This window comes from Sus scrofa, chromosome 5 (genome assembly GCF_054392235.1).
Source record: "Sus scrofa isolate SSC_HxYL_T2T_F1_AM1 chromosome 5, Sscrofa_HxYL_maternal_Yorkshire_Landrace_v2.0, whole genome shotgun sequence".
Taxonomy (NCBI): Eukaryota; Metazoa; Chordata; class Mammalia; order Artiodactyla; family Suidae; genus Sus; species Sus scrofa.
In genome coordinates, this window is record NC_139387.1 from 24,557,603 (window position 1) to 24,582,779 (window position 25,177).

At 36.4% G+C, this 25,177-nt stretch overlaps 4 protein-coding genes across 4 annotated transcripts in view; 3 read left to right on the forward strand and 1 right to left on the reverse strand.

The window, feature by feature from the left end:
- The window catches only part of LOC110258130 (olfactory receptor 6C3-like), a 225,952-nt gene that overhangs the window by 39,500 nt on the left and 161,275 nt on the right, over positions 1–25,177 (reverse strand). The window contains exons 6-7 of the mRNA XM_084955891.1: positions 21,394–21,476; positions 18,707–19,060 (exon numbers count right to left, since the gene is read on the reverse strand). The gene's annotated coding sequence lies outside the window, so the exon portion shown is untranslated. The remainder of the gene's footprint in view (positions 1–18,706; positions 19,061–21,393; positions 21,477–25,177) is intronic.
- The window catches only part of LOC100737179 (olfactory receptor 6C76-like), a 59,332-nt gene continuing 35,640 nt past the window's right edge, over positions 1,486–25,177 (forward strand). The window contains exon 1 of the mRNA XM_084955912.1: positions 1,486–6,375. Within this exon, the coding sequence (XP_084812038.1) occupies positions 4,947–5,882 (936 nt within the window). The 5' untranslated portion in view covers positions 1,486–4,946 and the 3' untranslated portion in view covers positions 5,883–6,375. The remainder of the gene's footprint in view (positions 6,376–25,177) is intronic.
- Positions 11,383–15,800, forward strand: LOC146403262 (olfactory receptor 6C65). Its single transcript, XM_084955901.1, has one exon. The coding sequence runs from the start codon at positions 14,862–14,864 to the stop codon at positions 15,798–15,800; it is 939 nt and encodes a 312-aa protein (XP_084812027.1). The 5' UTR covers positions 11,383–14,861.
- LOC100620182 (olfactory receptor 6C76-like) lies at positions 23,556–24,497 on the forward strand. The gene has a single exon (XM_003355443.3). It carries the CDS (start codon positions 23,556–23,558, stop codon positions 24,495–24,497), a length of 942 nt encoding a protein of 313 aa, XP_003355491.3.

The window sequence follows — 25,177 nt, forward strand, 5'->3', positions numbered from 1 at the left end:
CACAGATGCCTCCCCAAAGGTGAAATATAGAAGGAAAATAAGTATGTGAAAATATGTTCATCATCATTGCATTAGGTGACTGCAAATTAAAAGCTATGCACATACTATAATGGCTCATTTGTAAAACATCAACACCACCACTTGCTAGAGATAATGCAGAGCAACAGGAACTCTGATACTCTCATTTATTGCTAATGGTAAAACAAAATGATATAATCACTTTGGAAGACATTTTGCACTTCGTAAAATCTAAATACAGGCTTCCGTATGATCCAGAAATTGCAGCCCCTGATGTTTACTCAAGTGATTTGAAAACTCATGTCCACAAAAATTGCATGCAAATATTTCACAGAAGCTTTATTGATAATCACGAAAAACTAAAAGTATCCAAGCTGCTCCAATACAGATGAATGGATGAATAAAGTGTGGTCCATTGATACATTCACTGAGAGAAAGAAATGAGCTAACAAACAATGAAAAGACTCTTTGGATGACTCAGTGGATGAATCATATCAATATTTATAACTGAACGAAGCATTTGAAAAGGTAACATACTATATGACTCCAGATATATGATCTTCTAGAAAAAGCAAAGCTATACAAAATGCAAAAAGATCAATGGTTTCCAAGGATTGTTGAGAGAAAGGGAAGCTTACATAGGTGAGGTGAATGAGGACTCCAGGCAAAGAGCCTATTCTGTATATAATTCAAATGGTGAATTCATAGTACTATGCATTTGTCAAAATTCATAGATCATTGCATTACAAAGAGTAAATTTTAATTTATCAAAATGTTTGAAAATAATTTAAGTGGTTAAGGGATCATGGAATGAAATGTGGAAAATGACCCCCCTGAAAAAATAACAGTATTTTCAATGTATGCAATAATCTTACTAAAGGTGATAGGACTGAACATTACTGGCCTAAAGAAACTTAAGAAATGAGTGCAATTTCTAAGACAAAAAAAAAGCATATTTAAGTACTACATTTTAGTTAATAAAATGGTTTCCCATCATGGTATAGATCTATAATTCTGATAATGCTATGTATGTATGTAGGTATTAAACAAGTAAATGGGTGGTAGATGATTAAGCTGGAATTCTCAGTTTTGCGGTGGGAGGTTATAAAGAAGAAAGAAGAAAAAGCTACTACAATCTATGTAGTAATGAAGTGTCATATTAGTATGGACCCATTTTTAGCTTAGTAAAGATTCAGAAAGTAACACAGAGTAATATTTGCATACACATATTTATGCACAGGTTAGTAGGCTCACATATATTTCCTGGTTCTATCCTCTTATAGGACCAAGAAGCAGTGAAACCACAGTAATGAACACACCCAGAGCTGAGATCTTGGTTCCTAATACCATTCTCCAATAAAAGGAACCAGGTATCAGTGGAGAAATGTCAGATTAGACCGATGTGGTAAGGAATAGACAAGACAATCCTAAAGCATCTCATAGTTCCAGAAAAGAAATGTCTTTTTTATTTATTTATTTATTTTTAAAGCACTGTAATGGCTCTTGTCAAAGGAAACAACAGCCAACTGAAAGAGCTTCCAGGGGCCAAAGCTGAAAAAATTTAGCAACAAAGTAAAACAGCATTGGGTATAACTGAAAGTATAAAACAAACATACATGAATCCAAATGAAATAAATCAATAAGTGAAAAAATTAATGAATGGGGAAGAATATACAAATTACCCATGGAAAGGAATCCCAAATAATTTATATAGATATTCCACCTTCAATAGAGAAGAGCTTAATTCCCACCCCTTTAGTTTGAGCTGCACAGAATGATTTCTTTCTGAAGAATATGGCGTAGAAAGTGGAGGGTGAAAGCAACTTTATGGTGGAGAACCCTAACAGTACCTCTACTCCCACCCATCGGCAGTGATAAATCACATCGAGAGTAGGAAAAAATAACAATTATAATAAAAACAGCAGACAAATCTTGCTTGCCTCAAACTCTACTGTGAAGGAAGCAATATTTAAGGAAGTTATTAAGATAATCAATTTCATGAGTTTTATGTGTGTATGTCAGTCTCTCAATTTTTGCTGTATCTTGAGAATGTGCCTATCTGCTGATGATAGGTACTTCCTCTTGCTATTATTTTTTCCTTTTTTCTTTTTTAGGACAACACCTGTGGCATATGGAAGTTCCCAGGCTAAGCGTCAAATCAGAGCTGTGACTGCCAGCCTACACCACAGCCACAGCAACACCAGATCTAAGCTGCATTTGCAACCTATACCACAGCTTATGGCAACATCATATCTTCAACCTACTGAGTGAGGCCAGGGATTGAACCTGCATCTGCACAGACACTGTGGTGGGTTCTCAACACAATGAGCCACAATGGGAAATCCTCCTCTTGCTATTTTCTGCTTTTTCTCCAGTTTACATTAGTTGAGATACACTGCCATGGCAGACATTTATTTCAAGTAAAAATAAAATAATATTGACAATATGAAATCCAAAATTTCAAAGACTGCTGTTTCTTCACTGGTTATTCCTTGCATTATACACCTCTCTACTTAATACTTTAAAAAAATATATTTCCCAAGGATACCCAATCAGAATTATTCAACTAAATTTAGAGTGAACTAATAAGCACTCTCTCCAGAGGCATTTTAATGCTGTTTCACTGTAAGAATCCCCTGTGACTATTCTGAGGAAAAGACAGATAAAATGAATCTGTTTGTTTTGGAGACCATAGTTAGAAAGCCTAGTCTTCATAGTGGAAGGTAACAAAAGTAAAACAAGAATTAGAACCATAACCATCTCTCTTTCAAAAGGTACTGATAACCAAGTAAGATATTGCATTACCAGGTTTTCCTTGCATCTAAGGTTAGGTCATTGCTATTTTTATAGAATTTGGAGGAAACCAGAGACACTGAATGCCTGGCCTTAGACTGTGCAATTCGGGATAGTTCTTTACATCCCAAGGATTTTCTTTCTCCTGAATTTCTGCTCATAGGCCATGCAGCTCACTTCTTTTCTATAGCTGTTATTTCTTAATTCTCATTCAGAAGGGTTTGAGCTCTCTCCTCATGAACTAAGAGCTCCACTTCACTAACCACCAAAACACATGACTTTGGAGTTCCTGCTGTGGTGCAGGGGGTTCAGGATCCAGAGTTGTCTCTGTGGTGGTGCAGGTTCAATATTGGCGAGGTGAGTTAAGAAGAATCCCGCATGGCTGAAACTGCAGCATAGGTCGCAGGGGCAGCTCAGATTCGATCAATGGCCCCAGAACTTCCATATGCTGTGGGTGCAGCTGAAAAAAACAAAACAAAACAACCTAACTCTATCACCTCTATTTGCCTGTTTCACTGAAGTAACTATTGCCCTTATCCCACTTTCTTCTCTTCCTTTTTCTTTCACCAATGTAGTTTTTTGGGGAGTCTAACACACATTCCAGGCAAGCTTAGTTCCTGATTCTGCTTCACAGGCAGTTAGAGACTAAGGACAGGGGTTCATTTGGTTGCTACTCTCTCCCATTTCCAGGAATTCTAACTTCCCTCCCAAATAACAAGTTAGGACCAGAAGCACTGTTTCTTAAGAAAAAATTTTGCAATCCTACCTTAGTCTCAGCCTTTCAGATATAACATGAACTGACTTATTGCGACGACCCACAGAGCTTTGCCACCATGTCACCAAGGCTTTCATGGATCACACGTTGCAGGAGCTCCTCAATACCCTGCTTGTCTTCTGGATGTAGCACCTGCCACCAGCCACTGGGACTGTCACCTTCCTGCCAGGGCCTTCTCAATATCAGGAAAATACTTTCGATTGGTCCTATTTTTCAGTATGTTTCATCTCACTCTATACAGCCAGGAGCATTCTGCCCACCTCCACCTACATACTATGTAAACTTGTTATCACACAAGAAAAGCAAAGGCAGAAACAAGCTGTGAAATCCATGAAACACTCCAAAAGTAAAGCATCACACATGCACTCTCAAATGAAAGCAACAGAATATTTGGGATTGAACAGTCAGTCAAATTACTACCACATGGGATTATGCAATCGCAGGTATATTTTTCATTTCTCATCTCATCGATTTTTTTCATTTTCTGTCAATTTATAACTTACCTCAATGAACTTTGGTTGTGAGAATGTCCTCTAAAAAATGAAAGGTCATGATTTAATTCTCAAAAGAATATTATTTGTTTACTAGTATATAACTATTAATTTTGATGGCTCTGACCCTTTCAGTAAGTTATTAATTATCTTTGTAGGCAGGAATGACATTATAGACCTTGAAAAAAATTAATGGAAAGTAACTTTCTAAAAAGACAAACTTTAAAATGTTTCATTTTCAGAAAAATCATTAGAAAATATGGAGACTGAACATTAGAATATCTTATAGTGTTACCTAATTTTTTTTTCACATATGATCAAACTTTTAAAAGAAAGTATAACACATTTGATAAGTGTTTTTATACAAAAGTGATTATTAGTCCTATCAGTTTGCCTCACTGCAATCTATAAGATATAAGTTTTTCTGTCCTGGCTTAGATACATTTTCAGAATTCAGTAAAATCTGGTTAATAATTTATCAGTCCATTATATTATACATTTCTTATACCAGCAGAGGAGATTTTTAAAAAGTAATCCTGTATTCATTAAATCTTGTTTTGTTTGTTTTGTCTTTTTGCTATTTCTTGGGCCGCTCCTGTGGCATGTGGAGGTTCCCAGGCTAGGGGTCCAATTGGAGCTATAGCTACCGGCCTACACCAGAGCCACAGCAACGCGGGATCCGAGCCGCGTCTGCAACCTACACCACAGCTCACGGCAATGACAGATCGTCAACCCACTGAGCAAGGCCAGGGATCGAACCCTCAACCTCATGGTTCCTAGTCGGATTCATTAACCACTGAACCACGACGGGAACTCTTAAATCTTGTTTCTTGTTTGCATTTATTTTTGCCTGGAAGAAGCAATAAGAAATGAAAAATCAGACATCTGTAAATGAGTTCATACTTCTGGGATTAACAGATGATCCAGAGCTAAATGTTTTGATTTTTCTATTTCTATTTTTCACATATATACTGAGTATAACTGGAAACCTGACAATTATCACCCTCACTCTGATAGATTCACACCTCAAAACTCCCATGTATTTCTTCCTTAGGAACTTCTCTTTCCTAGAAATCTCATTCACCACAGTGTGTATTCCTCGATTTCTGGTCAGCATTGTAACAGGAGACAGGACCATTTCCTATCATTCTTGCATGGCCCAGGTCTTTTTCTTCATACTCCTTGGTGCAACAGAATTTTTCCTTCTGACTGCTATGTCCTATGATCGGTACGTGGCCATTTGTAAGCCCCTGCATTACACCACAATAATGAACAGCAGAATCTGCAACCAGCTTGTCGTTAGTTCTTGGCTGGCTGGATTTCTCATTATCTTTCCACCTGTGATCATGGGACTTCAGCTGGATTTCTGCGACTCCAACGTCATTGACCACTTCACCTGTGACACTTCTCCCATGCTTCTAATCTCCTGCACAGACACAGCATTCCTAGAGCTCATGGCATTTTTCTTGGCAATATTCACGCTCATGGTAACCTTAACACTGGTGATTCTTTCTTATGCATTCATCCTTAAAACAATTCTGAGGATCCCTTCTGCTGAGCAAAGGAAAAAGGCCTTTTCCACTTGCTCCTCACACATAATTGTTGTCTCCATTTCTTATGGAAGTTGCATTTTCATGTATGTTAAAACTTCCGCCAAAGAAGGAATGGTTTTGACCAAGGGGATAGCAGTGCTTAATACCTCTGTTGCCCCAATGCTAAATCCTTTTATTTACTCCCTAAGGAACCAGCAGGTAAAGGAGTCCTTTAAGAAGCTGGTCAAAAAATGCTTCTTAGATAAATTTTAATCAGACAGAAATTCATGCCTTGAACTTTACGTGGAACTGATGTCTAACACAACTATTAATACTATATTTCTCCATCTGATATTATCTTCCACTTCCTTTTCCTTCAGGTTTTATTCTCCTTTTATTCCTTTTGATCTCACTTACTTCACCTATATTTTTATTTAATTTTTAAGATCAACATGAGTACTTTTATTTGTCTGTAATAATTAGACCTCACACCTTGCAATGGGATCTAGGAACCAAGAGTGTTTCCTAGTTTAACTAAGGATAATGCCATTATATCAGTTCTCTTTTTATATGTACATGCCCCAAAATTTTTCTGAGCTTGAGTGATTTGATATAACATAAATGAGAATGGCATTTAATAAAAATTACAGAATTTAGTTTTAATAATCACTGAAGGACTTTCTTTCTGGACATTAATCAAGAGTTACAGAAAAGTTATCATTAAGGAATTCTAAAAAGATGATTTCTCCCAGGACATAAGCATGAGGTATTAAAATAAATATATCTTAGAGTTCCCACTGTGGCTCAGTGGGTAAAGAACCCAACATAGTGTCCATGAGAATGCATGTTCCATCCCTGGCCTCACTCAGTGGGCTAAGGATCAGTGGGCTAAGGATCTGGTGCTGCTGCAAGCTGCAGATGGGTAGGTCACAGATGGGGCTCAGATCCAACATTGTTGTGGCTGTGGCACACGCTGGCAGCTGCAGCTCCAGTTCTAGCTAGCCCCAGAACTTCCATATGCCCCAGGTGCGGCCCTAAACGGAAAAAAATAAAAAACCTGTCTGTGTGATAAAGTCTCCTACATCCAGTGTGCCTGTTCTACTTATCCTTATATCTCCTATAGTTTTTACATAATAAATGTTGATCTCTGCTATTTGGGGCATAGGTATTATATCTTCATTGTGAAGTCCAGGCTTTAATATTACATTATATTTAATACTTTTTGTACTAAATTTCAGAGTTACTCTAAGTATGGTATTGACATTTCTGTAACACCCCAATACCCGCACAATGAAATGTCTTTAGGAAACTATGCAGATGGTTGATCCACAGCCCATTATTTTCTTTCGATTTGTTAAGAGTGAGACTGGAGCTCATTTGAGGCTCCTATGGAAAGAACCTCCTAGGGAAAGAAGGCTTTTGCTTCTCTTAGGAATTTCCTCTCTGAAGTTTTTGACAATTAAAACCATATATTTTTATCTCCCAGATAGTTCTAAAAATCTCTGATACACTGACGTTACCCTAAAACGTTTTCCACTGTTGACAGAAATAGTTATACATAATCAAAAACAGGTGAACATTAACAAATTCTGAGAATATGAATGCCTAAAACATCCATATGATATTTACATTTTCTTGTCTCAGCAAAAACATTTTCTGTATCTCCTTGTAAAAAGTGTTTTGCTCGGAGTTCCCATTGTGCCTCAGCAGTTAATGAACCCGACTAGGATCCATGAGGATGCAGGTTCCATCCCTGGCCTCGCTCAGTGGGTTAAGATCTGGTGTTGCCATGAGCTGTGGTGAAGGTAGCAGACATGGCTCGGATCTCACGTTGCTGTGGCTGTGCCATAGGCTGGCAGCGATAGCTAGAATTCGACTCCTATCCTGGGAACCTCCATATGTCATGGGTGTGGCCCTGAAAAAGAGAAAAAAAAAGTGTTTTGCTCAGTTTGATAGTAACTTCATTTAGAATTGGGAAATATAATGGCCTTTTCTGAGGCATCATAGGTGTGAATTTTTCAGCTTTTCCAGAATTACCTTTGTGTTTATCTCTTTGCTTGATAAGACTTTTTATTTTTTCAGTAGTTGTTTTGGAGAATCTATGAAAATATAAATATTTACTTTGCATATGCTGATATAACTATGACTCAAGTAACATGGTACTCAGTCAAGTCCAGATCCTTGAAAGCATTTAGCAGAGAAATAGTGTCTTGGTAAATGTTTAACAACCAGTTCTCAGAAAAATATACACAGACATATTATAAACGTTACTAATATAATATACAATAATAAAACATACAGTAAACTTCACTGTAAGTTCTATATGCTCAGTTGACTTTCAAAGAATGGTTTCACTGACTTTCACCAATCTCATGACTATTTCCAAACTTTGGCTGCCAATCCGCCACAATTTGACAAATGGCTTTGAATTTGACAAGGCACTCAAATGCACAATTATAGTCAGAAGTTTCAATATACTCAATAATTGGTATAAAAATGTCTATCTAAAAAACTAGTAAATATATAGGAGATTTGAACAAACATCAATCTAATTGACACTTTTAGAATATTCCACCCAATATCAAAAGAATACTCATTCTTTCCAGTAACACGCAAAACATTATCATAATAGGCCATAATCAGGGTGACAAAAAAGTCTCAAGAAATTCACAACACTCAAGCCATACAATGTATGTTTACTGAAGACTGTGTAATTAACGTAGAAATAAATATGTAAAGACCTGGAAAATCCACTAATATTTGAAAACTAATATATCAATATGTAATCTATGGGTCAAAAGAAATCAAAGAAAAATTAAAGGGCAGTTTAAATAAACTAACATGAAATTACAACATACCAAAATTTGTAGGGTGCAGCAAAAGCATTACTTTAAAAGAAACTTACAATTCCCTTGTGGTGCAGTGGTTTAAGGACCTGGCCTTGCCACTGCAGCAGCCCAGGTCACTGCTGTGGCACAGGTGTGATCCCTGGCCCAGGAACTTCCACATCCTGCAGGCATGGCCAAATAAATAAATAATGTCTACTTTAAATTGCCTTCCAAAGGCCTTTGTAGAAATAAAAGAAACTTAAGATTCTCAAATTATATTAGAAAAAAAGGAAATTTTCAGATCAATGATCTTAACTTTCCATCTCTATAAACTAGAAAAAATAGGAGAGCAAATCAAACTCAAAGCAGCCAAATAAAAGGAAATAATAAAGATCAATGTGGAAATCAATGAAAAAGATAACAGAAAAGTAAATAAAATAACAATGAAAACGAATCTGGCTCTTTTAGAGTGCCATTAAAACTGGCAAATTTCTAGCCACATTGAGAGGGAAATTATTGAGTGAATAATGTGGAGACTGAATTTTTATTTTTGCTTTTGGCCATGCCCAAAGCATGTGGAAGTTCCTGGGCCAAGGATCAAACCACACCACAGTAGTGATCTGAGCTGCTGCAGTGACAATGCTGACTCTTTAATCCTCTACATCATAAGGGAACTCCATAAGGTGGATATTTTTGACAATTTAGGCCAGTTAATTTAAAAACAAATGAAATGGTAAAATTCCTGGAAAGACATAAATAATAAAAGTTCATTAAGAAAAAAATAAATATAATTGTCCCATATCCATTGTGGAAATTGCACATCTGATAAAAAAAAAAAAAAAAAACCTCTCAGCGAGTAGATCTAATGACAAATAACCAAGGACATACAAAATATAATTTAAAAAAAGAAAAAGAAACTACAGCCAACATTTTACTTCACTGTGAAAACCTGAAGTATCTCAAACCAAGGAAAACATAAGACCTGGATGTTCACTCTTCACATGGTACTGTAGATCCTCATTTATACAACAAAGTAAATAATAGTAATAATAATAATGATATGAAAGCATTCATATTGGAAAGGAAGATGCAAAACTGAATTTATTTGCCAACAGCATAAACACCTACATAGAAAAGCCTATGACTTTCTGTTTTAGCTCCAACATGTAAAGAGCATAGAAATTCTCACCTCTGCTTTATAAGGTGAAAAAAACTCAGTATTAATAACTTCATTTGGATCCAAAAGAGACATGAAGCTGCAGAGCAAACTGAACCCTAAAATCTGAAGCAGCAGGAGAATCCTGAGTCACAACTGAGACCACTTGCTCAACACATGATACTGGAATCACGAGTAGGTAGGAACACTGTATTAGTAATTATGACACACTACTGGAGACAAGAGCTCATTATCATGAGAGTGAAAATTATCTAAGGATTGTCATAAAAAGGGGGTCCCCACTTTTTTGTAGGTTTTGCCTCCTCTAATCCCACCATGTTCTCAAGATGAAAATCTGAGAAAGATCACCTCCTGATTCAGACGAGAAACGGGAACCATTCTGAAATAATCCCAGAATACTCTTCAGACAAAGGTCTACATTCCAAGGAAAAAGTTGTACCAGAAACACTTACAAAGGCCTAGAAACACAGGCACCCTAAAAGCCTGAGATTTAATCATAAGGTAAGAATGCTATTCTTTTGCTATTCTCTTGTGCTATTCTTTACAACTTAAAACCACAACAACAGAAATCAAAGTATCTCCCTCAAAAATACTTAGTTTCAGAAGGAAATCTTTACAGTGGAGAGATCTGGATGATATCCGTTAACCAAGTTTAATAGAGTTAGTTAGCATCAGTGATAAGACATAAGGATATCATAGTCTCTCTAATATAACACACTGAAAAGGGCATACTCCCTCTGTAGTATTCTTCACACACACACACAAAATTATAGCTTCATATAATTCCTAGAAAACATCACACAAACAAAATTGGGAGGTATTCTACAAAGTACATGACCAATACTCTTAAAATACCTGAAGGTCATGGAAAATGAGGAAAGACTTAGGACCTTTCACAGGTTAGGAAAAGCTTAGAAACCTGATCTCTAAAACAATGAAGGACTACAGACTTGACCCTCAACAGGTAAAGGGCATTGAGAGAAACATTGATGAAATCCGAATAAAAGCTGTACTTTAACTATTAGTAGTGTAACAAAATTAGTTTCTTAGTTTTGCTAATGTTTCATGACTATATAAGATGCTGCCCTTATAGAAAACTGAGCAAAATATATAAAGGAGATCTGTACTATTTTTACACATCTTTTACATCTAAATTTATAAAGACTTTTTAAATCTGGTGCTTAATCCCATCTTCCTAAATGTAAGAAACCATTCAACTAGTCAGAGACGAACTCCTAAAATTGCATGTGCTGTGGCTATACCTCCTCCCTCTTATTCAAAAAGGACATGTCTGTGGATTCCTTTCCATTTATCCAACAGGGGACACTTTGGTTGTTCCTATGCTTGGCTAAATGTAAATAATGTGACAATAAACATGAAAGTGCAGATACTTGTCAAGTTAGTCTTTTTAGTTCCTTCAGGTAAATACCCAGAAATGGAATTTCTGCATTATATGGTAATTCTATTTTCAGTTTTTTAAACCCCCGCCCACCCCCATACAGTTTTCCCTAGTGGCTGTACCAACTTATACACCCACCAACAGTGCAAAAGAATTCCCTTTTCTCTACATCCTCTCCAATACTTGCTACTTGTCCTGTTGATAACAGCCATTTTACCAAGGATGAGATGACATCTCATTGTGGTTTTGATTTGCGTTTCCCTGATCATCAGGGATATTGAGAACTTTTTCATGTACCTGTTGGCCATCTGTATGTCTTCTTTGGGAAAATATCTATTCAGATCCTCTGCCTACTTTCTATTTGGGTTTGGATTTATTTGGGTTTTGCTGCTGAGTTGTATGAGTTATTCATATATTTTGGGTATTGACCCCTTATGAGATACACAGTTTGCAAATATTTTCTCCCATTTCTCAGGCTACTTATTCATTTTTTTTATTCTTTTGCTGTGCAGAAGCTTTTTTGTTTTGATATAGTCCCACTTGTTTACTTTTGCTTTTGTTGCTTATGCCAAAAAAAAAAAAAAAAAAAAGTGTGGTCAAGAACAAAATCAAGGAGCTTTCCATCTGTTTTCTTTTTTTTTTTAATGAATCATTCAAGAAAAAGTGACACTAAATAATTGACAAAAATATTCTTTCCAGGTGGATTTTTTTCCCAGAGGTTTGGTTCTATACCCTTTCTTTACTGTGAGAGGGAAGGAAGGAAGGAAGGAAGGAAGGAAGGAAGGAAGGAAGGAAGGAAGGAGAAAGAAAATTCAGTCAAATATCACTGAGTATATCCACTGTTCAAATGACAGAGATTTCCTGGCTGAAGTTGGTATAAGAATGAGATAATTCCCCCAGAGAGCCTCATGCTATTAGGTTTTATCTTGAATACCAATGCCTGATAATAGAGCAGTATTTACCATAATCATTACCTCCAGTCCTACAAATGGTCCCTATTCTGCAAAGTAACAGCTATTGTTTTAGCTTTGATTTTCTTCCTAGAGCGCTGACCAAATGGTCTGGCATCCCCATGACACCATTAATTAAATCCTGGAATTCATTAGCTGATTGAATTTAATTAACTAAAATTCAAGTGTAAAATACCCACTCTTGGGCCACACGTTTTATCCATTCTCTCTAAATCCAAGAATGCAGGTATCTATAACATTTTAAATCTCTCAACTAACAATGCATAACCTTCCACGGAGAACCTCAGCTATACTTAAAAAGAAAAAAAAAACACTCATCATCATTTGTGCTAAAGAATCACCTAGGTTGGGATTTCTTCTATTATTTCCCAGTTAAATTTCTACCTCATATTCATGTTTTCTCATTAAAATCTGCAAGACAGCCAATGAGAGTCTCTCTAAAACAATAATTAGGAAAATAATTTGAAAAATAATCAAGGAAGAAATATTTTTTCATTAGCCTTTCCCTTTGTGTCATGCAGAGTCTGATATTGTAGGTAGAATTCTATATCCTTCCCATACATATGGCTCCCAAGGGGACCTCATTAAAAAGTGTTGCTAAAATTAATTGCATTGTAAATGCACTAGTTTTTCTGTCTCCAGAGAGGTTTCTTTTATGTTTCCCTCAAAAACAAACTCTTCTGTGACCTTATACTCAAATATATATATATGATGTGTCTGTTTCTTTGGAGAAAAGCTTTTTGGAAAACCTATATCACTGAGCAGTATCAGAAAAGTCATGAAACATATGACACTTAAATTTCCAAACAAAATATTTTTGGAAGGTGGGTCACTGGATTTTCACATCCTTACGAACTGAGTATTTGACTGAGAAATGGATGGTTTATGACAAGGAAAATCTGAACAAAAATCTTTAAATTTGAAATAGTGAGTACACAAATGTAAATTAGTTTATAAAATGTAGCAAAATGAAGGAAGCCTCTTCTACCTAAACATTATGTTTCTCTTCCTATAGATAATCAGAAAAATATTTCAGCTTGAACTATGATTTGGCTCCATCAAGGACTAGCATGAAAATATGTTTCTTCTTTATCTGCAATGTTAATTATCTTTCTAAATCATATAACTCTAAGGATTACTCTCTTTGAAATGCATCATGGGGACATTTTGTCAATTCTTGCCTTATTTTCTCTCCCTACAATGTCCTAAATTTGTCACAGCTGAGCTCATATATATATCACACTTGCCTCTGGAGGTAGAATTTTTTCAGCCAGGTCTAATCTTGTATGACCAAGTACAGTCATACCAGCCACAGGATACCGTATCCCATGTCTTTGTCATTTGCACAGTCCTAACAACCCACTCTTTGATTCTGTTATGAAATCAGTCTACCCTCAGAGTTCAATTATCATCAATCTGCTAGAAAGTACTCTTTCTAGTACTGGTAGCAGGCACATCATGCTGAACTACACAGATAAGTATCTTTCAAGATATTGAGCATCTACCTCACTGGGATTCCAAAATTCCCATAACCTAAAGTTCCCATTTTGTGGACAATCATTGTTCCTAGTATCTTTTTCTGTCAGGATTGACTGGTTCTGAATAGTTGAGGCATAAATGCAGAGCTAAACCCATACAGCTAAAGAAATATGTGGATTTTGAGGCCACTTCGAATCAAGGTTGCATACACATTACTCAATAATTAATTTTGAATTTAATTCATCAAAAAATGAATCAGAATCAGTGTTAAGCACTAGGAATAACGCAGTGGCAGACAGACATGGATGCTAATACCTATATACACTTCTCATGTGACCTTGGGCAGGTTACATACCACCTCTGTACCTCAATTTCCTCAGCTGCAAAGTGAGTCTCTTAATAGGACCTACCAAGAACGTTTTGGGGGCAGAGGGAAAAACCTGTTAGGTCTTTGCTATAATATTAATAATATTGATAAAAATAATATAACTCCATATAGTGTGTTATATGCATCCTTACTGCGATTATTGCTGTTATGATCTTTCAATATACTTTCTTTCCTGATCACAAGCTTGAAAACTATGGTTTGATAAACAATGAAGTTACCAGATTATTATTTTTGAAAGCAGAACTTGATAAGGGTTGTCATAAAATAAATTTCTGAAATAATTAAGTCAGAGGAAATAATGTGATCTCTTTCATCGTTTACATGATTCACTACATTGAAGAAGTTCAACTGGAACTTTTACACTGTGGCTTTGTTTATTGATAAGGGCTAGCATTATGCTGTGTCATCTTTAGTCAAAGAGGAGTGAGTAGGATCAATTTTCCATAAAGGCAAAGGGAACGGATTTCAATGAATCAATTAATAAATACAACATTTTCTGCTTAACTTTTTACTATGAATAGACCAAAACTTATTTAGAAATACACTGCCTTCCAATTCAAAAATAAGTTTTCCAACAGCAGAATGGAATTTATGGACATTACATTTTCAAAAATACTATCAACTCAATAACTTGTTTAAACTTCCCAATGAATGACTTCCCAATGAAGTATATGCTAAGTAGTTTTATCATCGTTACTCATTTTTAGGACTGTAAAAAACAAACATCTATGTGTTAAATAACTAATAAAAAATATACAGCAGGAAATTATCCAAGCTTTGATTAAAGTCCAAGTTTTTAAAGTAATAAAACACAGAGAATTTTTCGCTACTAAATACATTCTAATAAGAGTTTGCGATTCTGACAGTAACAATTTTTTTCTTCTTGTTAATGCATGCCTTATTGTTCTTTGTGCAGAAGAAGAGCGCTATAAATGTATTAGGAAATCACATCAGGAGTTGATATCCACTCTTATTTTTACCTACAGATCTGCAGAATTCAGAGTTCAGTCATGCCAAATAAAACGACAATTAGAGAATTCATTCTTCTGGGACTTACGGATGACCCCGAGTTACAAGCTGTGATATTCTTCTTCATGTTGTTCACCTATTTATTAAGTGTAGGTGGAAACATGACCATCATCATCTTAACGCTATCAAATGTCTGTTTGAAGACTCCTATGTATTTCTTCCTCAGGAATTTCTCTTTCTTAGAAATTTCATTCACTACGGTCTGTATTCCTAGGTTTCTGATCAGCATTGCAACGGGAGACACAACCATTTCCTATAATGCTTGCATGACACAAGTATTTTTTTTAATCCTTCTGGGTTCCACAGAGTTTTTTCTTCTGGCTGTGATGTCCTATGACCGCTATGTGGCTATCTGCAAACCTCTACACTACACAACCATCATGAGTCACAAAGTCTGCCACCAGCTTGTCATCAGCTCCTGGCTGGCTGGTTTCCTCATTATCTTTCCCCCGGTGATTATGGGCCTCCAGCTGGATTTCTGTGACTCCAACATCATTGACCATTTCACTTGTGACTCTTCTCCTATGCTACTGATTGCTTGCACTGACACAAAGTTTCTAGAGCTGATGGCATTTTTCTTAGCAGTATTCACACTCATGGTAACTCTGGCCTTGGTGATTCTCTCTTACACACTCATCCTCAGAACAATTCTCAAGATCCCCTCTGGCCAGCAAAGGAAAAAGGCCTTTTCTACTTGTTCCTCCCATATGATTGTGGTATCCATTTCTTATGGGAGTTGCATTTTTATGTATGTAAAAACATCTGCAAAAGAAGGTGTCGCTTTGAGCAAAGGGGTGGCAGTACTTAATACCTCTGTTGCTCCCATGCTGAATCCCTTTATTTATACCTTAAGGAACCAGCAGGTAAGACAGGCCCTTAAGGACATCACCCAAAAGATGTTATTATCAAACAAGCATTAATCACTATGAAATCTACAGCTGAAACCGCAAATTAACCACACATAAACACCAATTACTGTTCTAGGTGGTAGGTATACAGAAGGGGATAAAGCATACAGAAAAAAGTTCTTGCTATTGTAGAGCTAGCTTACTTCTAGTGAGGGATAGTACATATTAAGGTGTCAATCTTACAGAAAATTAAATTACCTAGTATTTTTAGAAAATGCTATGAACAAAACTGAAATACTTTAAGGAAAGGAAGGTAGAATTCACATTAAAAGGGTGGTCAACGATTTCACAGGCATTTTACAGCTCCTTTTTAATTCCCTTTTTCTATTTCCAAAAGTATTTATCTGTATTAACTTTTTTCCCAATAATTTCCCCCAGGTCCCTGTATTCATCTATTTCATACTTGTCAAACACAGGGAAATGTGAAGTGTGACTGAAGTAAACATTGGTCTTAAGTTTCAAAAGACAAGTAGAAAGTTCTAGATAGCCTGTTGAAACCCCACATGAAAATAAACGGTGCAAAATGAAGTTCACAACAACCTCCCACTAATGAATGAAATAAAACCTAAATTCAAGGCTTAGAAATCCGTGCTTTAGGATTATTTCTGCCCCATCCCTCCTCTTATTTCCTTATTCTATTGAGTCAGATAGTCAGAATCTGTAAAGAGAAAAATAGCTGATAAATAATTATCTCCCAGTGATAATGGGTTATTCAACCTGTCCAGGTTACTTTCCTCCAGCTCTGCTTCATCAAAAATATTTATCTACATCTTCTCAGGTTACACATTTTTTATTAAACAGTAAAATTAAATTGTGATAGACTGCAGCAGTTTGGGAGGGTGATTTCTCCCAATGACTGATACAAACAGAAATTACTACTAATTATAAATTAATAAAACAATTAATGACTTATTATCAGGAATGACTGCTTTTACCCTACATGCGGTGACATTTTTTTTGACATATCTCATTATCAGAAAGTTTTAGCATTAAATAGACAGAGGTGGATAATCATAAAACCCAGTTCATGAAATTACTGAAAATCAGTACAGAATGTTTACACACCTATTTAACACACATATAGGGATAAGAGAACCCAATTTCATGGGTTCTCAAATAAGAAGGGAAATTCAAAGACAATTCATACACCTTTGCTCTTTTCAAATGATCATGCTATTTAATTAGGAGGAATGAAAATATAGTAATTAGGAGTTCCCACTGTAGCTCAGCAGTAAGGAACCTGAATAGTATCCATGAGGACGCAGGTTCAATCCCAGGCCTTTCTCAGTGGGTTAAGGATCCAGCATTGCTGTGAGCTGTGGGGTAGGTAACAGATGTAGCTCAAATCCCAGGTTGCTGTGACTGTGGCTTAGCCTAGCAGCTACAGCTCCAATTCAACCCCTAGCCTGGGAGATTCCATATGCCGTAGCTACAGCCCTAAAAGCAAATATACATATATATATATATATATATATACACACACACACACATATATATATGAATATATAGTATATATATATGAATGTATTAGTAAGACTAATACAAAGCAAAGTAAAAAATATATATATATGAATACAGTAAGACTAATACAAAGCAAAGTAAAAGCAAATATATATGTATATATATATGAAAACAGTAAGACTAATACAAAGCTAATTACTGTAAAATCTTCTGAAATTCTAATATCATTTATTTTTTTTTTTTTTTTTTTTTTTTTTTTTTTTTTTTTTTGTCTTTTTGCTATTTCTTGGGCCACTCCCGCGGCATATGGAGTTTCCCAGGCTAGGGGTTGAATCGGAGCTGTAGCCACCAGCCTACGCCAGAGCCACAGCAACGCGGGATCCGAGCCGCGTCTGCAACCTACACCACAGCTCACGGCAACGCCGGATCGTCAACCCACTGAGCAGGGGCAGGGACCGAACCCGCAACCTCATGGTTCCTAGTCGGATTCGTTAACCACTGCGCCACGACGGGAACTCCCTAATATCATTTAAAATGTGAGCCAAACACAAATATAAGGTTACATACAACATTCCAAATACTGACAAAACTGTAAAATTGTATAATTATATGGCACCAATGTAATTATAGTACTACATAAACTATTAAAAATACTCTTGAAATCCTTAGGATAAAGTATTAATTAGCAAATGTTCATATGGCCACAGATAATATGAATATATATATATTTATAATATGGAAGTAATTACTAAAAAACTAAAGTTTGAAGGGCTGTGGCTACAAAACATTCCCAAGACTTATTAATATCATATCATGCATAAACCATTTATTTATTTAAAGTATTTGTGTGTGTGATTCCACACACTGTAGTTTATTTTTTTCTTTTCTTTTTATTTATTTATTTTTTTTTAGGGCTGCACCCATGACATATGGAATTTTGTAGGCTAGAGGTTGAGTCGGAGCTGCAGCTGCCAGGCTACACCTCAGCCACAGCAATGAGGGATCTGAGCTGCCTCTGCATCCTACACTGTGGCTCACAGCAATGCCAATCCTTAACCCACTGAGCAAGCCCAGGAGTCAAACCCATGTACTCATGGATACTAATCAGGTTTGTTACTGCTGAGCCATGACAGGACTCCAACACACACTGTAGTTTATTAAAGTGTGGCAGTGTTCATGTGCAGGAACACAGTGGAAGGAACTTAAAACCCTAGTAAACTGAATGACTAGGTTCAGTGCTTTACATATAGTTTTTATATCCAAGAACAGAGCCTGTAATCCCATATTTTTGTAGAAGATTGGTGTGGGGTATCATTTAATATTATCAGAGGGATTGAAAATCATTTTCTAGTCTCCAGCATCAAAAAAACTATTAAAGTGCTTAAAATAACTGAATTTTCCATATAGAGGGGATTATACATATATAATATGAGGAATAGCAGATAAAAGAGACTTGCCATGAATTTCACTTTCCCATGACTGTGGCAAATAATTACAAATAGGTTGAAAAATTCTTTCTTGAAGAATGAAGCTATGACTCCAGAATTCTCAACACACAGTCAGTATCCTAAGAGTTGAGCTTCATTTGAGAGGAGATTCATTTGCACTCTTGATGTAGTCCAACTTTCTCACTTGTGAGATGAAGAAAGTGAACCCAGAAAGGGGAAGGACATTTTTCCAAGTGTCTCTGAATTGGTGCAAATTTCAATCTACATCCCAATTCAGTTAACTTTCCATGCACCATGCTGCCTACCAATTTGTTCCTTGCTTGGTCATGGCTTCTGAAACGACTTATGCTTTCCAAACAAATTCTGCAGGCCAAAAATTAGGAGCACTTTATGGTAGCACATACAACATCAAACCCAGCAAGAAGATGGTATGGAATGTCCCCCAAGTTGAGAAAACATCCCTCTCCCAGTTATTAGGAAATGTCTCCTAACAGTCGATCTTTATCCTAAACTAGTCAAGGGCTTTTTCTTAGATATCAGCCTTTTTCTCAATTCCCAGATAGGGCACTGACTGGCAGAAATCCAATCAGAAATGCACTTTGCTGAAAATCTTCAGGTACCTGACATCCCATGCCTACTTGTATCTCAAAGTTGCCCTAAATAAAGCCGGGAACTGTTGGATTTGCACAGCCCAGGTTCCAAATGCATTAATGTTTCCTCTCACTTCCTTCCAGGGCAACTGCCTGTAGAGATTCTCCAAGGAAAACATGAAAGCAACCCCCTTATTTTAAACTGTAGCAAGAACACTTAACATGAGATCTACCTTCTTAACAAATTTTTAAGGCTGCAGTACAGTACTGTCAACTGTCGGCACAATGCTGGACAGCGGATCTCCTCCCGGTTATAGAATTACATAACGTCTTTGAGGTTCACTGATTTTACAGCATGTGTCAAAATCTCCTTCCTTTCTAAGGCTGAACACTATTCATTGTACACTTACATGATGATTTCCTTATCCTTTCATCTGTTAGGCTGAATACAAAATACAGCAGTAAGGGGGTTGCCTTATTTTGGCTACTGTGAATAAGGCTACAGTGAACATGGGAGTGCAGGTACCTCTTTGAGATTTTGATTTCAATTTTTTTTTAATTTTATGGCCACACCCACAGCATATGGAAGCTCCCTGGCTGGGGATCAAATCCGAGCCACAGCTGAGATCTATGTCACAGCTGCAGAAATGCCAGATCCTTAATCCACTCCCCTGGGCCAGGGAACTGCACCACAGGGGGAGCTCCCTGACTTCAATACTTTTAAATAGACACTCAGAAGTGGAGTTGTCGGATTATATGGCAATGCTATGTTTAATCAGGTGAGGAAACAACATACTGGTATCCATGGCAGCTGCACCATTTTACGTTCTCACAAGAAATGCGCATGGATTCTAATTTTAGCACATGCTCCTCAATATTTGTGATTTTCTATTTTTGTATATGTATATAATCTCCATTCTAAAGTGGAGGAGTGGTATTTCATTCTCCTTCACATTGGTAAGGGTTAAAGTATTCACCTTTTGTATGCTATTTGTGTTAAAACAGCCATTCTTACAAAAGTATGAGATACAAACAACCATTTCTTTAGAAAATGCTGTATGAATATGTTAAGTATGCAAAGTTATGATTAGTAACTACTTTTGTGGAAACTTACAAAAGATAAGAGCACAATGATGCCAAGAGGTAAATATGTGTCTATGCATTCTAATATTATTTGTAATGTGGGAATTTGAAGTGCTAAACAAAGGGGGATTTGATTAACTGCAGAACATCCTTAAAATGAAACCATATTTAGCTATTAAAGCTGAGCCTGGAAACGTATATTCTACTAAGCAATGGTTAACTATTGTGTAAAATGAAGATTTCCTAATTATCAAGTGCTTGAAATTATATGTGTATATACACATATCACACAAAGACAACTTCTTTAAAAATAGAAAGATCTCTGTTGAGTTTTCTTAAGTTATATTTGTATTGACAGTAGTGATAAAGTCTCTAGTAATTCAATTATTAACTCAACCTCTGTTTTTCAAGTACCAGTATCAGATATACAAAAATAATTTAAATATCCTAGTTTTCACTTACATATGTTCAGTAAGAAGATACTATTTCAAAGAAGTTATATATTTCAGCATGGTACTTATTCACTGTGGAATGAACTGTGCCTAATTTGGTCATTAGTAATAGCTTTAGTACACATTAAAATGTATCTTGGGTTTTATACCAACACGTTAGAAATAATACAGAAACATAAAGGTAAAATTTCTGTTGTTTCTAACTTTAGATGTATACCAGAATTTACCTCATCTGATGAAGGGAGAAATACTTCCTAAGGAAATGTCAGCTGAAATGATACAGCTCAAAAGATTTTAATAATTTTAAAATTATTTTATACAAAATGAAACCAGGTATTTCTTCATTAATAGTTTTCTGCCTGTTTTGCCTTTCAGATTTTAAACAGATACCACACCGTGTTAAAAATTACTTATCAATTGTAGGAATAGTATCATCAGAAACTGTGGGTTTATTTTTGCTAAGCTTACCACCATCCCCCCACCCCACAGACCTGGGCATCTCCCTGCTGGATAATTTCCCCAGTCTTCTCCTGGGACACAGGTCCCATAATATCAATTAAAATATACTCACCAATGTTGCTCTTGTGCATGATTCATCAGTGACCTATTACTATTTTCCCAAAGGTCATTAAGAATTTATCTTGAAGAATATTTCTGAAGAAAAAATGTATTTCTATCACATAACACATTAAAAGTGCTAGGTTTACTTTGTTCCTAAGGAAAATAAATGGCGATGGACTCTGTGAAATATCAGACCAGCTCATCAAAAAAGAAAAATAGTGCTAGATTGTTTTTCTTTTATAACTTTCATATGAAAAGTTGTGTTAAAATAGCAAGTAGGACATTTTAGGATTTCAGATTTAGAACAATAATGAAGAAGAGCATGCAGAAACTTCCGCTAGATGTTTTGAGATGAAACTTGAAGGTTTTTATGAAGGAACATAGAGCTTTGTGGGAAGAGAGGGAAAAACAGTTATTTCTCCAAGAATCATCAGGTTACTGCTTGTCTTTTAATCTATAATAATTGGGCACATTTAGGCTGTATTCAGTACTTCGCACTATTCATCCATCTTTTGACAATATGTAAGTATTTTCAGTTTATTTTTAACAGATGTTTCAACCTCTATTCATTAAAAGCATTGATTACTATCCCCTATTGACTTCTCTCTCCTTAAAATATATATATTTATTTATTATATATAGGATATAGAAACTATCCATAATGTATGTATTAAATAGTTAAGTCAGTAAACTTAAATGTAAAAATATTTCAAATGGTGATTTTTATCAATTAACAAAAACATGTAGACCATGGCCTTCTTTCCTTAATTCTGGTACATTTACAAGGTCTGATGCATATTCCTGGCACGGTAACCCAAGATAGTTCTAAATAACATATGTAAATTATCTAAATTCTATATATGAGTACTTCCAAACTTCATTAACATATTCTGTGAATGCATTTTTGATACTGAACTATTTATTAAATTTTGAAAAATTATTTTATCAGAGTTTTGAAACAATCAAATAAAAATCACTAAGTTGGAGTTCCCATCGTGGCTCATTGGAACTGAATCTGACTAGCATCCATGAGGATGCAGGTTTGATCCCTGCCCTTGCTCAGGAGGTTAAGGATCTGGCGTTGCCGTGAGCTGTGGTGTAGGTTGCAGATGTGGCTCGGATCTGGTGTTGCTGCAGCTGTGGCGTAGGCCAGTGGCTATAGCTCCAATTCGACCCCTAGCCTGGGAACTTCCATATGCCTCAGGTGTGGCCCTAAAAAGACCAAAAAAAAAAAATCACTAAGTTAATTGCATTTTCCTGAAAAGACAACTTCTTTAGGTAATCAAGAATAAAAATAGGGGATAAGAGGCTCCATTAATTTCTGGAAATAGAATGGAGTAGCAGATACAGATTCTATTTACATAAACCATTGTTTAATATAAATTAAAGCGTATAATACATTAATGACTTCATCTCCAGATTTTTTACAGAGAAAAGGGCAATAAGTAAAACAACAATATTTAGACTATTCACTGGAAAATATTAATTAGGGCTGGGCTGATCACTGATTTTCATCATGGGTAAGAATTTTATGCCTGGAAAAGCTAACATAAGAAAAGCATAATTTCCTCTATATTTTAGCTAAACAATGAAGCATGAAAAGAGTTCATGTTCAATCACTATATTTCCCAAGTAACAAGAGAAATAAATGGAGGCAGAGTAAACACAGAGCAATGAACCCGAGGGCATTATGCAGAGTAACAAGACTGATATTAAGCAGAAAGCACAACTGCAAGATGTATTTACAATTCGGCAAAATAGAGAATGTATATACAGAAGGCCATATACTTTCTATGAAAATGCAATTATTATAAAAAATAATTAAAAATAGTTGCAGACTATTGATGCTTGACTAATTGATTATTATTGTCCGTCTTGATTTTGTCAGTAAGATTTGTCAAAAATCAACCACCAGAGAGTTGCTGTTATGGCTCAGCAGAAACAAATCTGACTAGTATTCATGGGGACGCAGGTTTGATCCCTGGCCTCACTTAATGGGTTAAGGATCCGGCATAGCTGTGGTGTAGGTAAGAGACACGGCTCGGATTTGACATTGCTGTGACTGTGGTGTAGGCCAGCAGCTGCAGCTCTGATTTGACCCCTAGACTGGGAACCTCCATACACTATTGGTGTGGCCCCAAAAAGACGAAAAAAAAAAATCAACCACCAGAAATGAGAAACAGAACATCCGTGACCGAGTTCATCCTCCTGGGTCTGACCGACAATCCAGAACTACAGGCTGTGATTTTCTTCTTTTTAGTTCTCACCTATGTGCTGAGTGTTACTGGAAACCTCACTATCATCGTTCTCACCCTGCTGCATTCCCACCTGAAGACCCCCATGTATTTTTTCCTCAGGAATTTCTCCTTCTTAGAAATCTCATTTACGTCCGTCTGTAATCCGAGATTTTTGGTCAGCATTCTAACAGGGGACAAATCTATTTCCTATAATGCTTGTGCTGCTCAGCTCTTTTTCTTTATCCTCCTTGGCTCAACAGAGTTTTTCCTCCTGGCCTCAATGTCCTATGACCGTTACGTGGCTATCTGCAAGCCCCTCCACTACACAACCATCATGAGCCACAGGGTCTGCTACCAGCTCGTAGGCAGCTCTTGGCTGGCAGGTTTCCTGGTGATCTTTCCACCACTGACCATGGGGCTGCAGCTGGATTTCTGTGACACCAACGTCATCGACCACTTCACCTGTGATTCTGCTCCTTTACTGCACATCTCCTGCACAGACACAAGAACTCTAGAGCTCATGAGCTTTGCCCTGGCTGTGCTGACTCTCATGTCCACCTTGACGCTGGTCATCCTCTCCTACTGCTACATCCTCAGGACGATGCTGAGAATCCCCTCAACCCAACAGAGAAAAAAGGCCTTTTCAACCTGCTCCTCCCACATGATTGTTGTCTCCATCTCTTATGGAAGCTGCATCTTCATGTACGTGAAAACCTCAGCAAAGGAGGGGGTTGCTTTGACAAAGGCGGTGGCCCTGCTCAACACCTCTGTGGCTCCTATGCTGAATCCATTTATTTACACCTTAAGGAACCAGCAGGTGAAACAGGCATTTAAGGACCTTACAAGAAAGATACTTTCCTCAAAAACATTGATCTAACACAATTTATAACCAAAACGCACAGCAACTGTTAGCAGAGAACCAATAAAGAATTCATTGTTTTATTTCTTCTATTCTCTTAACTTTTACCCCTTTGCAGAAATATAACAACTTACGGTATTTTCCTTTTTTTTTTTTAATCTTTTTAGGGCCATACCCGTGGCATATGGAGGTTCCCAGGCTAGGGGTCTAATCAGAGCTGTAGCCGCTGGCCTCTACCAGAGCCACAACACCACCAGATCAGAGCTGTGTCTGTGACCTACACCACAGCTCATGGCAACACCAGATCCCTGACCTGCTGAACGAGGCCAGGGATCAAACTCGCAACACCCATGGTTCCTAGCTGGATTCGTTTCCATTGTGCCACTGCGGGAACTCCTGCTTATGGTATTTTCAATTCAGTTCTTATGTTACATCTACTATTTTCCTTATATGAATTTAAGCACAAAATCATTACAAAATGATGTGTAGAATTTTCCGATAACACAAAGAAATGACCAAAGCCAGATTTTATATTAACCTATGTACCTCAAATAATACACATTGTGATACTTATCACAATCTAATTTATTTGAACAGCATATAGCATTCATATTTTTAAATAATTAAATCATATAATATATAAATGAAGGTACTTACATATATATGTATTTACATATATATTTATTTAAATACTTTTT